At 38.7% G+C, this 16,239-nt stretch overlaps 1 protein-coding gene across 1 annotated transcript in view; it reads right to left on the minus strand.

The window, feature by feature from the left end:
- Positions 1-16,239, minus strand: part of wwc1 (WW and C2 domain containing 1) — a 36,845-nt gene that overhangs the window by 20,202 nt on the left and 404 nt on the right. The window contains exons 2-9 of the mRNA XM_057359967.1: positions 10,968-11,077; positions 9,981-10,184; positions 8,401-8,477; positions 8,141-8,220; positions 5,668-5,797; positions 2,473-2,619; positions 2,268-2,338; positions 1,881-2,123 (exon numbers count right to left, since the gene is read on the minus strand). Coding sequence (XP_057215950.1) covers positions 1,881-2,123; positions 2,268-2,338; positions 2,473-2,619; positions 5,668-5,797; positions 8,141-8,220; positions 8,401-8,477; positions 9,981-10,184; positions 10,968-11,077 — 1,062 coding nt within the window. The remainder of the gene's footprint in view (positions 1-1,880; positions 2,124-2,267; positions 2,339-2,472; positions 2,620-5,667; positions 5,798-8,140; positions 8,221-8,400; positions 8,478-9,980; positions 10,185-10,967; positions 11,078-16,239) is intronic.

The raw sequence follows: 16,239 nt of genomic DNA on the forward strand, positions 1-16,239 counted from the left end.
GACTCATTCACGGTAGACCAATCACATCAGACTAGACCATCTGACCAATCACATCAGACTAGGCTAGCGGAAAGGAGGGGATTAGACAGATGAATCGCGGAACGAATCATTTGAGAGTCAGTCAAGAAGTAAGGTAAGAATAACTGCCTATTATAACAAAATAATAGTGTTTTTACACCTTCTATGTACATAAACTTGTTGTTGGACACTCCATAAACCAAAGTAGGACCTTAAAAATCCCTAGTTATGTACTCTTTAAATATTTTATTTGGCTGATCTGACCCTCGCTGAAAAAAAAACCAATAGAACTCTGCCCAAAAAATATATACATATTTTGATTAATAAATAATTGACTTAATGGTTATAATGGGAATTGTATTGGTTTTAATGGAAACTAATAATTGTGTCTACTGGAATTTGATGGATTCTATTGGTGGGGTGTTATCTGGCAGATGGGAAACAAAAAAACACCATTAAATCCTATTGAAATACTGCCAAAAACACACTACAAAAAGGAATTTTGTAATAGATTTAATGGAAAACGCTAATGGTTCATAATGGTATTGTACTGGAAACCATTAGAATTTCTGTGGTGGTTTCTATTGGGGTTTTTTTCAGCAGATAAACAACTAAACTAATTTTGGTTGTATAGGTCAAAACCAACTTTTTATGTAATCCTGATTTCTTTTAATTTGATTAAATGATGTTGGTATGTTATTAAATGGCAGCACCGAAGAAGGCACCCATTGTGTTCAACCCAGATCCAGAGTCTGAGCAACTCAAGTTACAGGAAGAGTGTAGACGCCAAGCTAACCGAGGATACAGTATCGAAAGTCGACAACAAGGCCCTTGTTCAAATAACTGAAAGAGTTGCAGCGAAAGAGGGGAATGAGAGAGACAGAGAGAGAGAGAGAGAGAGAGAGAGAGAAAGGTTAATTGGTTCCCTCTCCTAGACAACCTGAATTGAAAACACAGGTGTCCTGTGAGAGAACGAGTCTCCTTAGCAAGACACCTGCAGACTTTTATGAATCATTTGCATACATGACACTCAACCTCTGCCATTTTATAGAGTCGTGCAGTTATAATGGCTGACACACGCAGGAGACACAGTTACTGCTATGCTACTGGTTTTGCATAATGCAAAAGACCTACAGTATGTGAGCGCAGGCATTTTAGCAAAGGGCTTTTAGCAAACATTTGCACGTTCACTCGTGGTTGGTTTTAAATAATAATTGCTGCTTTCTTGTGTGTTTTTCTCGCCGCTGACGTATTGAGAGCACAGCTGCAGCTTCTCAGATGGGAGTCCTGTTGTTTTTCCACAACACGGATGCTGAGAGCTTGCGAAAAACTGCAATGTACTTTGAAAAAACTTCCATGGATTCTACAGCCTAGATGTAGCACTGCGAAAGTTATAAGCACATATATGCATGTGTATGTATTGAAATTAAGCGAGGTAGGTTATGGATAAAAAACTAATAAAAATAAATGCCTAATTCAAATTAAAATAAGTACTTAATAAGTACAACTCAATTCAAGTTTATTCAAGACTTAATGTCTTTTACTAATATATTACCCTATTTTGCTTCTTAAGTAATCTTGATTTTAAAAAAAAAGCTATATTTGGACTGAAAAAGCTAAACAGAAACAAATCGTTTCTTTTATGCAGTGAGCTTAGTGGTTAAAGACCTGGGAGGGGGTCCGACAGGGTTCAGGTTTGGATTCTGCAAGGGGTGGTTGGCGACCATCATTGATAACTCTTTACATGAAATCTAATTTATTCATCATTCTGTCAAAAAGTACACAATCTGCTGTATCATCAAACTATGTGCTGAAGTTTGTCCAGCATCGTGAAGATCTGCGGGCCGGGTGGATGATCTCACCTCTCGGTCAGTGCTTTGCTCTGGTTGTCCCGTGCAGCCTGCAGATCCTTCTCAAGTCGTTTCTTCTCCGACTCGATCTTCTCCGCGTCGCTGGGCGCGCGCTTGCACGGCTTCACGTACTGCAGTTCCTTTAGCAGTTCCTCCTTCTCGTTGATGAGGATCAAGCGATCCCGCTCCGGGTCCAGCAGGCCCGGCCACGCCTCGCTGTCCAGTTTGGCAATCTGGACCTCGATATTTGCAATCCTGATTGGGAATCATAGAATGAAAATGGTAAAGTGAGAAAAGGGTAGAAAGAGAGACGCAGATATTGGACGTTTTAAAATACTGTAAGTCAATTTAATTGATTATTATTATTCGGTTATTATTTTTAAGTAACAGATACTTCACCTTCTTTTTGCTTCCTCATATTTCAGGCTCAGTCGTACCTTCTCTGCCAGTTTATTTGAGTTTGATACAAACTGATGCGAATGGAAACACAATGAGAGAAATAATCATAAAACAGCAAATCACATTGGGAAAAGCTTCACAAATGCCTTTTGGTCATGTATCACTTAAGAGTATGTAAAACGCCGAGATGAAGATCGTGTCTCACCTCAACAGGTACGTCCGTTTGAGATTCGGCGTCTGAGTACAGGCGGGGCAGAGAGAGGTTCGAGTTGGCCAGGGATGGACTGCTGGCCCACAGATCAGACTGAGAACCATAATCTAACTGAAAACCATCCTTCAGCATGGCCAGTCTCTACAACAGAAGAAAAACGACAATCAGATCAATACGCACAATAATTCATCTAATACTAAAAACATAACACAATAATAAAGTCTAGCGATGTTTAATGTTACAATACTTCAAATGTATGAATATCATTGCATCACAGAAAGTGGCATTTATTTAAAATTTGTTTTCTTACTTCTACATTTTATATGAATAAGATTAGACTTTACGGCATACATCCATTGAAGAATCAACGTTACATCAATAACATCAGTTAGTTATGAGAAAATAAATATTTGTATAATAAATGTATAGATTATAGGTGTTTCAATGTACTTTTTGTATATGAACAAGTGAGTGCAAGGGGGTGTTAACCCGAAAATAAAAATTCCCTTCGTGTCATTCAAATTCAAAACATGCGTGTGACTCTATAAATGTGTGGAAAGCAAAAGACGACATTTTGAGAAATGTGGTTCCCCTCACTGTTTATCATTCTCTCGCATGCTTATCGACAAGGCATAGCGCATTCAGAACACTTCTAGTCAGAAGACAACTGAGACCGCAGACAACTTCAGGTGTATGATTCAGTCGTCTGACACTTTCTGTATAGACGAGAACAAAGCCACCCTTGTGCTTTATTTAGGGATGAGCGAGGACGAGCCGCGAGACTGCAGAGATGAGAGTTTTATCGTAGCACAGAAACGTGAAACTCAGGGGGCTCATGATACAGCCGAGCACGCACACACACACACAATTCTGGTAGCTGTGGTGGGGGGACATTGGAAAGACTTGCATTATTTAGCACTGCCTGCCTTCTCCATATGGCCTTCCAGCAGTGTGAGGAAAAGAAATGATGAATTAAAGATGACAAAAGGAAGGAAAAGGGAATATTACTCATGGAAACGGGGGGTTTAGTGAGGTTTGTGTTCTCAAGAGATATCGTGGTGGCATACATGCCGAGATGTTCGGAAAACATTTCTGGTGCCAAATCACTTCCTATTTCTGTAAACAGCTTTACTGTACGTAACTCGGGTCCTTAAAACAGGTGGTCAAAAAATATGTAGAAAGTGAAAAAAAAACGAATGATGAAACGCGAAAAACTCAAAATTCTCCCCTTCTTGTTCTCCAAGAGGCAGCCGTTTATAATGCCCCACCACCGGGAATACGCCCGTGCCATCAGGGAAGAAGAACCCATCGATGGAATAACCTGGTCATTCAGTATATTCAGGTAGTCCGCTGACCTCATTCATTGGGCACATAGCGTTGCTGAACCTAGACCTCCAATCCAATGGGAGGCTCTTACCTCTCTGCTTAGTTAAATCCAGGTGGTGACTTGATTTTTGGACGGGCAGTGTATAACAAACTATGTTTCTTTAAATGACTTGCGCGATATATTAAAACAAATGTTTTGACAGGGCTTGAGGTTGTCAGGTAAAACAAATATTGTCTGTTGCCTTAACAACAAACTGGTACATTTACGTTACTGCAAGCAACAATTCCAAACGCATGAACAAACTCGCACGAAATTTAAGTCTCTAGTAAAACCTGCTTCGTGCATACACTGCATTACGGTAAAGGCGCAAACAGTACATGAGCAAATATTTTCTTTAGGACAACATTCAAGAATCCACATAAAAGGAAATTTCACACTTGTAAAAACAAACAACATAAACGACATTAAAAGTATTATAACCACCGCCTCATTGTTTCCTCACTCTTGTAAGTCACTTTGAATAAAAGCGTCTGCTGAATGCCTAAATGTAAATGTAAATAATCGCTTGTTTTTTCCCGTCGATTCTAAAGTATTATTTTGCATAGCTGACGTGAAATAGTTCTGTTTTCCAATCATTTTAATATCGATAATTCCCTAATAAGAAATTTTTGTAATATTTAGCCATAAAAAGAAACTCTTACTAATAACTACGATATACGATGCCACAGATAACAGTAACATCGCCCCACACCCTTCTCCAAAGGGGCTTGTGGATCACAAAGCCTGGCGTGTCTATACGTCTAAATGCAGCCATAACTATGTCAAACATTCACACACGCATATTTATGAGTCTAAAGCACAAATACCTGCGGTTTCCATTTGTCATGTTCAATGAAACGCCCCACCTGACATAGTCAGCCACTCCTTATCTGCTCACAGCCAAACACATTACCTCATTATGACAGTCAGATTGCCGGCTATTATTCGCCGGCAAAAATGGTTTGCTACGGCTTTTATTTGTTTAAGTTAGTTTGCATACTTTTCCAGTATGTACTTAGAGATTCTGGGGTTTTACCGTGTTTGAAAGTACCTGTAAAAACGGAGATAAACATGAAGTCGTTATTCCACAATGCGATAATGATGAAAGCATGCAGGAATGTGGCTGTTGTCCATTCTCAGAATACTCTCAGGTGTAGCGTTTTGTCCTTTCGTGACCTGGGTGCTGTTTGCATTGCTTTTATAATGACAATGCTCTGGGAATGTACTGAGGGTTAAATGAAGGATTGGCGATGTGCAATGGCGTTACCGGGATGCCTTCAAGGGGCGAACATTCAGATACAGTATGTGGGGTGGTAGTCAACAAAATTTGAACTGTCCTGTTTTTAATGATTTCTTTTTATTTCTATACTGTCTGCACTAATACATATTCTGTAAATCTGCCTCACAACAATGCCAAAATTGTCAAAAAAGCTATAGGAATACATTGGAATTAAGTTTAATGTGTATTGTCACCGAAATGAAAAGCTGCTCCAGACAAGGTCAAACAAAAACAGACAGATGTTTAACAAAGCTCTCGGTTTTTTACTTAGAAGCAGCATTTGTGCTCCTGTTCCTCAATCGAGATGCTAAACTGTGTAGAATTCAATGACCTTTTAAAAAAATGCATGACCTCTTTTACATTTTTTTAAATTCGGGTCATGTGACACCGTCAAAATAGCCAATAACCAATTTGACCATGCATTAAATTCAATCTAGGCCAAAACATCATTGTGCTAATTTTCTGCTTTTTGGATGGGCACTGCTCAGCCACGCCCACCCCTAACCACGCCCCCTGAACACATGGTCTTCTGTAAATGTTTTACCAGCATAAGCTCCTGTTTTTCCTTCTCTCCGGAGCTGATGGCATCTTTAATGGTCTTCACCTCCTTCAGGATGGCCTGGGCTTCATGCAGTTTGTAGCCATGTGAGGTACTGGACACTTTTTGATCGATTCTGACAAAAGAAACACACAGTAAGAAAGAAAGTGGTGGGCGCGCGCATGCAACATTTGCAGTTGGTCACTTTTGAAAAATGTAATAACCCAAATATTATTTGGATAATGATTTATCTGAACCAATATATAACACACATCCAGACCACCAGTTGATGAAATGATGGAGAAAAACCCTCGACATACAGTACATATTTATAAACCCCAGGATGGATAAAACCCAGACGTTTAACAAAGATAAAATCATTTGTATGCATTTGCAAGCCTCAAAAAGTGAAATTATAAACAACCAGCAATCATAACGGTGTTAAGAACACCAGCGCAGGGCAACTTTACACATGTAAGATCATGTGCAGAAAATTTTTGATTCATAAATATCATGAAATAAAAAATCATTCTATTTTATAAATGTTCAAATGTAGGGCTGTCAAATGATTAATCACAATTAATCGCATCCAGAATAAAAGTTTGCGTTTACATAATATACAGTATGTCTGTGCACTGTGCATATTCTCAACTCAACTCAACTTTATTTATATAGCGCTTTTTACAATTTTCATTGTTACAAAGCAGCTGTACATAAGACATATTGACTACAAGTAAAACAATTAAAGTTGTACCTGCAAAAACCAGAAAAAGTTGAAAACACAGAAGACAGACATACCCACATACAAAACACACATAGACATAGACACACACACACGGACGCGCACGCACACACACACGCACACACACATGCACACACACACGCTCAGTGAGACCACACATTTAAGATAAAGGACAGAGAAGCACAGGTCAAATATAACCGACTATAAATTCCTATATGCAATATTAATTAAGTAAAACTTTAAAATTATAAAGCAGCCCCCCCGGCCAGGCAAATAGTGCAAAAAACAGTATGCAAACGGTGGCGAGGAACCCAAAACTCCAATCGAGAAAAAAAAAACTCAGGAGAGCCCAGGCCCAACCAGGGGATTCCAGTTCCCCTCTGGCAAAAGCTGCTGCCTCTGCACAAGCTCCAGAGAGCTTGCACAACAAGGCTAAATAAAATAAATAAACTTACTAATAAGGTAAATTATAGTTTAAGATTATCATTCATAATCTAATAGCATTTGAAATTTTGTGGTGAAGACGTGTCAGGTGACCGCGTCCTTCTTTATCCAGCTCTATCATCTCAGCTCTTGTCAGGTCGCCGCTTCCCATTCTCCACTCTACAATCAGGCAGATATTTATAAATATATTCCTTTTGTATTTATAAACACATACACATGTACACATATTTAGGAAATATAATGTTAATAAATGTTTATTCATTTTTATATACAGTATATTTTTAAACATATACATGTATGTGTATGTGTTTATAAATACAAAATTTATATGCAAAGTACACAGACATGTAAACAAACTTTTATTATGGATGCGATTAATCGCTTTGATAGCCCTAAGAACTTCTTTACATGATACAGTACATCTTAAATGCTTGCTTTTCATTTGTGTTTTGATGTAGTTTGGGAAATATCTGTTGTGTCAGGGAGTTGAGTAATGTGCGATGTCACATACATTTCTATCATAAACTTTTAACAACTTTGATTTTCATATTTATTATTTATTCTCATTTATTTATTTTCTAGTACTCATCTTTTGGTGACATTTTCTTAAAAAATTAAATATTTTGGAAATGTCATGATTGACTACCTAAGTGCCAACAGTATCTCAGAGGAACGAACAAAAATTGGAATGACCCAAAAACAACTATAGTGACTAGTTACAGTGCAAACCGCTGCAGCTATAATTCCCGCCATGTCATCAGGACTGTCTAAAACAAGACACAAAGTCACTGTGCAAAACTAGTTTGGAATAAACCCGCAAGCAAATTCACGACGCAGGCCGAGTGACCGAGCGAGGTACAAGGTTTGACGCAATGCTGGCAAAACGTTTCGATGCACCTCTGCTGAATGTTTTGCGTAAGACTTTGTGGAATGACATTAGAGCCGGGAATATGAGGGGGGTTTTGTTGTACGGCGAGTCATTGGTAAGTCACGCGCCGACTCGATGAACAGGTTTGTCCACATTCCTTCCAGCAAAAGAACGAGAGAGAGCCAGTCAACAGGAATCAGCCGGGCATCTTAACGCCACTTTTGAGTATAAAAACAACCCCATCTAAGACTTTATGACTTCATGTCACAGCGGGGGGAAAAACATTGTTGGCTAGTCATCCAACAACCAGTTAGTCAGACTTTATCTAGATATCAAAAATATTTTGCTCCACACAAAGAAGAGTTGTCTTCAGACCGCGCCGCAACGGTCATCTCGACCATGTAATAAGGTCAAGTTACACTTACTTTTTCAACGTCTCAAAACCTTGCTCCTTATAATGCAGTTCTTGTCTCATACAAGCCAAATCTCTCTTCAGCTTGTTTACCTAAAAGAAAATGACAGGGGCGCGTAATTACCACATCTCATATTTCGCTTCCAGCGGAAAAAAATGCGCATCATCACATCTACATGTAGCGAACATTAAACGCAATCCACGTCTTGCATAAACAAGATAACATTCATACCACACGATCAAAGGCTCGTGTCAGGTGCAAGAGCGTCTTACCCGGCTTTTCGCTGTAACAATCTCCGCTTTGAGGATTTCAGGGTCGTATTTACTGCTTGATGAGGACCTGGAATTTACTGTAGGAAAGATAAAGGTTCAAATGCGTTATCTTATCTCAAAGCACTTGGCATGGTTTTGGAATTCCGTAGCGATTTATTATACAGTCACAAAATGTGTCATAAATCTACATTTGGTATAATAACGGGACTGCGCTTCAAACTCACATTTTGTCATTTTTTCCATGAGACAAGAAAAGATTTGCTAACGGTGAAGAATCTCCATGCAGGTGCACGCTTTTATGTAAAATTATCAAAAAATCACTTAAAACAATGCATTTCATACATTTTATTACCCCAAGTCATCTTACGCCACATGATAGCTGAGGAATGTCATTATTCATTCTTAAATCACTCTCAGGTTACTTTTATGACACTTTTTGTCCTTTTTGTAACTTAATAGGTCACTCTGCAATGTAATTGCATTGGAAAAATCTGTTCGCCTTTTCACACCTCCACTGTGTTTGAAGGAACCTTACACCCAAAAATGATTTTTTTTTCATCATTTATTCGCCCTCAAGTTGTTTCAAACCTGTAAAAATGTTGTTGTTTTCCTGAACACAAAGAAAGATAAATGGAAGAATGTTTGTAAGCAAATGGTTCTGGGGCACTATTGACTAATATAGTAGAAGAACTACTCTGGTTGTCAATGGTGCGCCGGGACTATTTCATTCCCCACATTCTTCAAAATATCTTCCTTTGTGTTCATCAGAACAAAGAAATAAATACAGGTTTGGAACAACTTGAGGGTGAGTAAAAGATGACAGAATTTTCACTTTTTAGTGAACTGTCCCTTTAAGTATTTTGTCATATCAGCTTATCATATCAAATATAGACATTCATTTACATTCAATAATATTCAGCTGGAAGAAAATGACTTAAGTGAGTAAACAATGACATAACTTTCAATTTTGGGTAAATTCTTCATTTGAAGTAAAGAATTATTTTGATGACACAGTATGTTAACCATGTAATAACAACATGCATTCTCTTTTTTAGATGTTTGGCTAGTCAGGTCACTGGCTGGGTTGCACAAATATTTTCAAGCTAATTAAAGATGACGTTTCTTAGGAATCGAGAGCATGGCTGTAGCTCTGTTATCTCTTCCGATGATGCACATTTCAAATTATGACAGTTCACAACACAATTTATTTTGTTGTTAAAGTGACAGTTCACCCAAAAATGAAAATTCCTTCATCATTTACTCATCCTCATGTCATCCCAAACCTGTATGACTTCATTGTTTTCTGCAGAACACAAAAGAAGATATTTTGAAAAATGTTGGAATCCAAACAACGCTGACCTTCATTGACTTCAATTGTATGGTCACAAAACCATGGACGCGATTCTCAAAATATCTTCTTTTGTGTTCCACAGAAGAGTCATATACAGGTTTTGAACCACAGGGTAAATAAATGATGACAGATTTTTTATGAAAGTGAACTGTCCCTTTAAGGATGCCATGAACTGTCCAGGTCAAGGTAATAGCAATTTGGACAATGAAGGACCAAATGGTCATCTTACAGCTGGTCTGTGAGGAGGACTTGTCCCGCCAAGCATCATTTAGCTGCCGATACTCCTGCTGGGCCAGACGAAGTCGCTGCTCTTTGACTTGATAGATTTCCTTCTGGGCGCTCAACGCCTCCTGGACCACGCTGAGGTAGTCCCGCAACATGACCTCCTGCTCGCGTTGCCATTGGGCCCGCGGGTCCTCCAGCTGGGTGCTCTCTGACGGAGGAGGACAAAAATGTGAACAGGGTTGAAAGCAAACGTCATATTTACTTTGACACAAATGAAAATAAAGAAATGAGTTGGATTTCTAGTTTGTGTGTGGGTGTGTTCTTCATGCATTCAATGTATTTTCAATGGTTTTGATTTGTTAAACATTTTTTGGGTCACTACATAACTCCTTTATTTCCTATTTGTTTTTTTTTCCAGTTTTTGACGTTACTAGTATCATCACATTTACAATGAGATTTAAAGGAATAGTTCACCTTCAAAATGAAAATTCTGTCATCATTTACTCACCCTCTTGTCATTTCAAACCTGTATGACTTTCTTTCTTCTGCAGAACACAAAAGAAGATATTTTGAAGAATGTTGGTAACAGAAAACCATTGGTCCCCATTGAGTTGCATTCCATACAATAGAAGTCAATGGGGACCAACGGTTTTTGGTTACCAACTTTTTTCAAAATATCTTCTTTTGTGTTTTGCAGCAGAAAAAATCATACAGGTTTAAAATGACAACAGGCGGAGAATTTTCATTTTGAAGGTGAACGATTCCTTTAAGAATAGTTTTACAAATGTTTGGCCCAAAACTTTTTTTGCTGGTGTTAATCTTTACATCAATCCATCATAGACTTGTTTTCATTCATGTCAATATAAATATGTAATGTACTGTTACTTCTGTCTATTGGTCAATTAAACCCACAACATCACATAACAGACACTGAGTACTCCACACACACACACACATACTGTGGGCTGCGTCCAGCTCAGCTTTCACTTACTGGTATTGTGGTCGACATAATAGGCTCCAACATGGGGGTCATAGGCCTCCTCCCAACCCACAGGCAGCTCATCTCCAATACAGTCGGCAAAAGTCAGAGGTTTAGTCTGCCTGCAAAACCAAACAGGGAACCCAACTGTCAGTCTACAACCACAATCAGATTTCAAAGCCTGTCTCACGTCTGAACCTCACGCCCGGTGGGCTATTTTCTGAAGGATGTCACTCCAGCACACCGCTGAGAGTTTGAGCGTGGTTCGAGTATGTGTGCGGGGGGGCGGGGGCATCAGAGGAATGTCGTGCTATTCACCTCCAGTGCGCTAGCCGAACACAATAGCCGGAAACCCAAGCCGGGCATTCCACAGGTCCTGCTGACCCATCGCCTGGAGGTTTCTGAGGCAACACACTGTGGCTCTCCAAACCCAGATCGCTGGATCACGGTTGAGCGACAGGGACGCTCACTTGGCCGAAAAAGAGCGCCGCTGAAACTTTTATAAGCGGGCGCTCGCTAATGCTAACAAAGTAGTCTGGCCTAACTTCAGTAGAAAGGTTTGCTGGCACTTGCTAGCCAGACTAATGAATTGAAAAGAAAGACGTCTTTCAGATTTAAGCGTACATTACAAAGGGGCCGCTTGGGGTTATTGCAAATATGTTTTATTGGGATTGTTAATGCTTATTTAAATGTTTTATTTATTTTTATTTATGTTAAAATTTATTATTTTTGCATTAATATGTGCATATGCAATATGCATAAATAATTTCCCTGCTGGAAAAACAACAACAGAGACCATGTGTTTTGCAGAAAAAAGAAAATGACAAAAGGGTGAGTAAATGATGGCAGAATTTAATTTTGAAGGTGAACAATTCCTTTAAAACCATTACAAAATTCCTTGCTGCAGTCCCTGCTGAAAAAACCATAGAAACCATTAAGGAAGTTGTAAGGGTTTTAATGGTTTTACAGGGATAAAGAAGTTATAATGGTTTTAAAGGTATTTGTATTGATTTTAATGGAAACTGTAATGGCTCTACTGGTATGTGAAGGATTCTATTGGTGGGATGTTAAATCCAAATGGAAAAATGCCCAAAACACACTACAAAATGGAAAAAAAGGAAATGGAAAAAACTAATGGTGGTATTTTAATGGAAACCATTAGAATTTCTGTAATGGTTTCTGTTGGGTTTTTTATTGTTTTTTCAGCAGGGTTGTTCCCTGTAGCTCAAGTTAGCAACACAAAGGTCATGGGTTCGATCCCAGACAACACATACACTGATGAAAGAAATGTATGAATTGAATGCACTTTAAATCAATTTGTATAAAAAACTGCAAAATGCATAAATGTAAATTTGTGAATAACAATTTCATAACCGTCCAAAACCAGTTTTCTATTATCATAAAAGTTATGTAATAAAACTTGGTTTTGTGTCCTCAACAAATTGCATGTTTCACAATTTCACATAGCTTTCAGTTCCAGGGCTAAGCCAGTATTTTGTGTGGTGTTGTCTCCAGCAGCAGTTATGCAACAAATTCAGCTCTGCTCAGATTATCAGGAACATTCCACATGAAATCTGATTTGTGCAACATATTAACAGGATTAAACCATTTTCCACAAAAGCAAAAGAATGCATGAACAGCCACATCGTGGCCCACTTAAAATGTATAAATGTCACTGCAATAGTAAAAAAATGACTTCTCAAAAGTACATCTCAATTATTTTAACCAAACATTAACTGGACATTTTTCTCAAGTCTGACTACCAGAAAGAGTGCATAAACATTTTCCACAGCTAAAGGTTTTTGTATTGTCCTGCTGTTGTCTACGGTGAGCCAGCGCATGCTGTTGCCTTCCCCTGTCGATTCAAAACTTTCAAAGAGGGTGAAACCGAACTAGCTCCTTTTTCACGTTATGAATAATGAAACGCTGCTGAGACCCCCACCGGCCCTTTCTAAATTTAGCTCAGACAGAAAAGAAACGTATGCGATGCATATACCAAAGCCATAGTGCAGGATGGCACGCGTCTCATTTAAGGTCTTTTTAACGTCATCGAGATTTGGGTGCAAGGATGACAAAGACCCTGTTTACTCGGATCCACAGGTGGTCAGCCGAGACACATCACTATTTACACCTGGTGATAACCAACATCTCACATATACGTCTGGTGTGACCACTTGTGATCAGGGGGAGGTCTCAGATTTTGAACATCAGTTGTTTATTTATCATCCTTCAAATGTAATCATTTTACTACGGACTATGGAACAGATGCTTATCGGTTTGGTCATATCCAGAAGTGTCTAGAAAGCTTTTTTTGTGCATCAATTTGCACATTTCCCAATTCATAAAGACGTGTATGTATGTATTTAAAAAATCGTTGTTTTATTTTAAAGCCGCATGTAAACATACATATAGTTTGTTATTTTAATGTAGTGGATGATTGACAGGTGGGTAAGCAGTCTCATTGGTGTGCGGTACAAATGCGACTAGGTCACATCCAATTTTCATTACCTGTGAATGTGGTCTAATTGATCCGATAAAACATTTCAGACCCGTTGTTGAAACTTAATGTTAGTGCCAGGTCTGAGCCCAAGATGAAATATGAAAATGGAGAAGAAATATGACAAACACGACGATGCATTTCCCTGTTTTTTAAACACGAAACATCAGTCACGGTTTAACCAAGACTGCACTTTGAGAAAAAAGAAACCAAAAACGTGAACTGTAATTGCCGATCAAACAATAACCCTTTCCGGTTCACCTCTTAAGGCTGCCGTAGAGGAACTCGATCAAACTCCCGAGAAGTCAGAGACTCAGGACCAATGCTCTAATGCAAAATGACAAAGCGCACAGCCGAGTGCAAACAAAGGACATAGCTAAACGATGAGTCAGACACTTTCATTCAGCGCACTCCATAAATTCCCAGAGTCATTTATGAGGCTCCGACTAGCATAGCGCAGCGCTCAAGGTTCGACAATAAAAGTATGCTGCTACACCCCTGAAGAGGGCCAGTCTCCTATCAAAGACAGCGATATAACATTCCATTTACCTGAGCGCATGTTTTTCAGCATGTCACGCTGAAGGAAAACAAACAGTACGGCCCAGACGCAGTACATTAGAAGGTCACGAGAACGCTTGCGTTGCAATGTGCTGTTGTTTGACACAGGTTTAAACATTTGTTAATATAAACAAAAGAAATTAGACTTCCTAGATGTTTTAATTCTAGCATGATCTCAATGGTAATGCCTGTGCCTGTTAGAAGCATCAATAATTTTATTGTGTTATGTTTTCTTGTGTTCGTTATTATTATTTAAAAGGCATAGTGCAACCTCAAATTGTTCCAAAACTGTATAAAATCCTTTGTTCTGTTGAACACAAAAGAAGATATTTTGAAGAATGTGGGAAACTAAACAGTTCTGGGTCACCATTGACCAGCACAGTAGATTTTTCCTTACTATGGAAGTCAAAAATGCCCTAGAACTGTTTGCTTAAAAACATTTTTCCAAATATCTTCCTTTGTGTTAAGCAGAACAAGGATATTTATAAAGGTGGAAAAACCTGAGCGTAGATGACAGAATTTTCATTTTTGAATTTTTTTCCCTTTAAGCACAACAACCTATACCGAAAGGCCCAATTTGATTTATATTAATTGGAATGTACAATAAAAAAAAGATTTTTGTTTTTTTAACAGAGTTATGTCATAGCAGAGAAAATGTCATAACCTGAAACTTGGTTGTTATTGTAACCAATGTTATGACTTTAATGAATGGCCTTTTTAACTCGGCACCATGTAATGACAGACCAGTTCATTATATTATAAACAGTATAAATGTATCGCACAAATAAATTATATATATATATATATATATAATTTGGCCTTTTTGAGACTATGTCAATACTGATACACCTACGAAATCAATGAATTATTCACGTTTTCTGAATAGATATTGTGAAAAACATTTTTTCATTAACATTCTACAATTTTGTTAATACATTGCAAATACAATGTGCGCACATGGACACATGAACATGACATGAAACACAGAAAAATATATTTTGAAGAATGCTGGTAACCAAACAACATGGCCAACCCCCATTGATTTCAATTGTATAAACACAAAACAACCGAGACATTTCTCAAAATATCTTCTTGTGTTCCACAGATGAAAGAATCATATACAGGTTTTGAATGACATGAGGGTGAATAAATGATGATAGGTGAACAATCCCAGAAAAAAGCACTGCTTACTTGTCTACTCTAACCAGGGCCTGTAAGTGCCACAAATGACACATTCCTCCAGGACAATGTGAGGATCACCTAAGAAAATGACCAAAACAAGCTCCCAAAACCCCAAAAGCAACTACATCAACATCATTACCATCAGACATTAATAAACAGTCATGGAAACACAAATACAGTCTGTTGTTTCAGTACACCTGGATAAACCCATAAAATTGTTTAATGAATAAGGTTGCCCGCAGACAGCACATCTCAGGAAAAGAGGTCAGGAAAGCTGACAAATGGGAGCTTGTTACCAAGTTAGAGTCACTAGCATTATAAGAACACCCTGTCTATATAACCGTTGTCTTGCGGTGGAAACCCAGCCATCTGTGTGAGCCGCATGCTGGGAGATGGGTTGAGGGGGAGATTACGCTGACAGTTTTGGGTCAGGATTAGAAATATTTGTCATTTTTAATCTGCGCCTTTGAAGTGCCACATTGTGCAAGAGAAACCAGCCACCCAGACATGAGTGTGTAATACTCTTATGCACAGGCGTCTGTTTCCATACAGTGTTGCTCAACTCTGTGTGGGACAAAAAATACATTTTGAAATCAAAAATGGCTTAGCTTCGTCCACGAGTAAACACGTGCAAGCAGGCTTCAAACAGCCATTTCATCATTCCTGTTAAGAGTTTTCATGGCTCTGTCGTGCACTTTGAACCTGTTGTGCACCTCGACTCGCACCGAAAGGGATTTGAGAGTTTGAGCCGTGGCACGGATCTGCAGGCTACTCTGATGGCACGGCATTCAGGAATGCGTCCTAGGTACTTGTTTACAACTTTCTGCCATCTTGGTTTCCTGGCTACAGGCAAACCTGTTGCACCACACAAAGGGGGAAAATATGCGGTCCGGTCGCTATCGTCTTTCCATTTCTGTGCACGCTGTGAAAATCAGATAGGCCAAAAGAGCGAAGGGAAAACACCCTGCTAACCATTGCTTCTTGGAATATGAACATGCCAAACTTGGAGGCAGCGAAGCTTGAACATTCTCTAATAATCTTAGGCAT

This window comes from Triplophysa rosa, linkage group LG19 (genome assembly GCF_024868665.1).
Source record: "Triplophysa rosa linkage group LG19, Trosa_1v2, whole genome shotgun sequence".
Lineage (NCBI taxonomy): Eukaryota > Metazoa > Chordata > Actinopteri > Cypriniformes > Nemacheilidae > Triplophysa > Triplophysa rosa.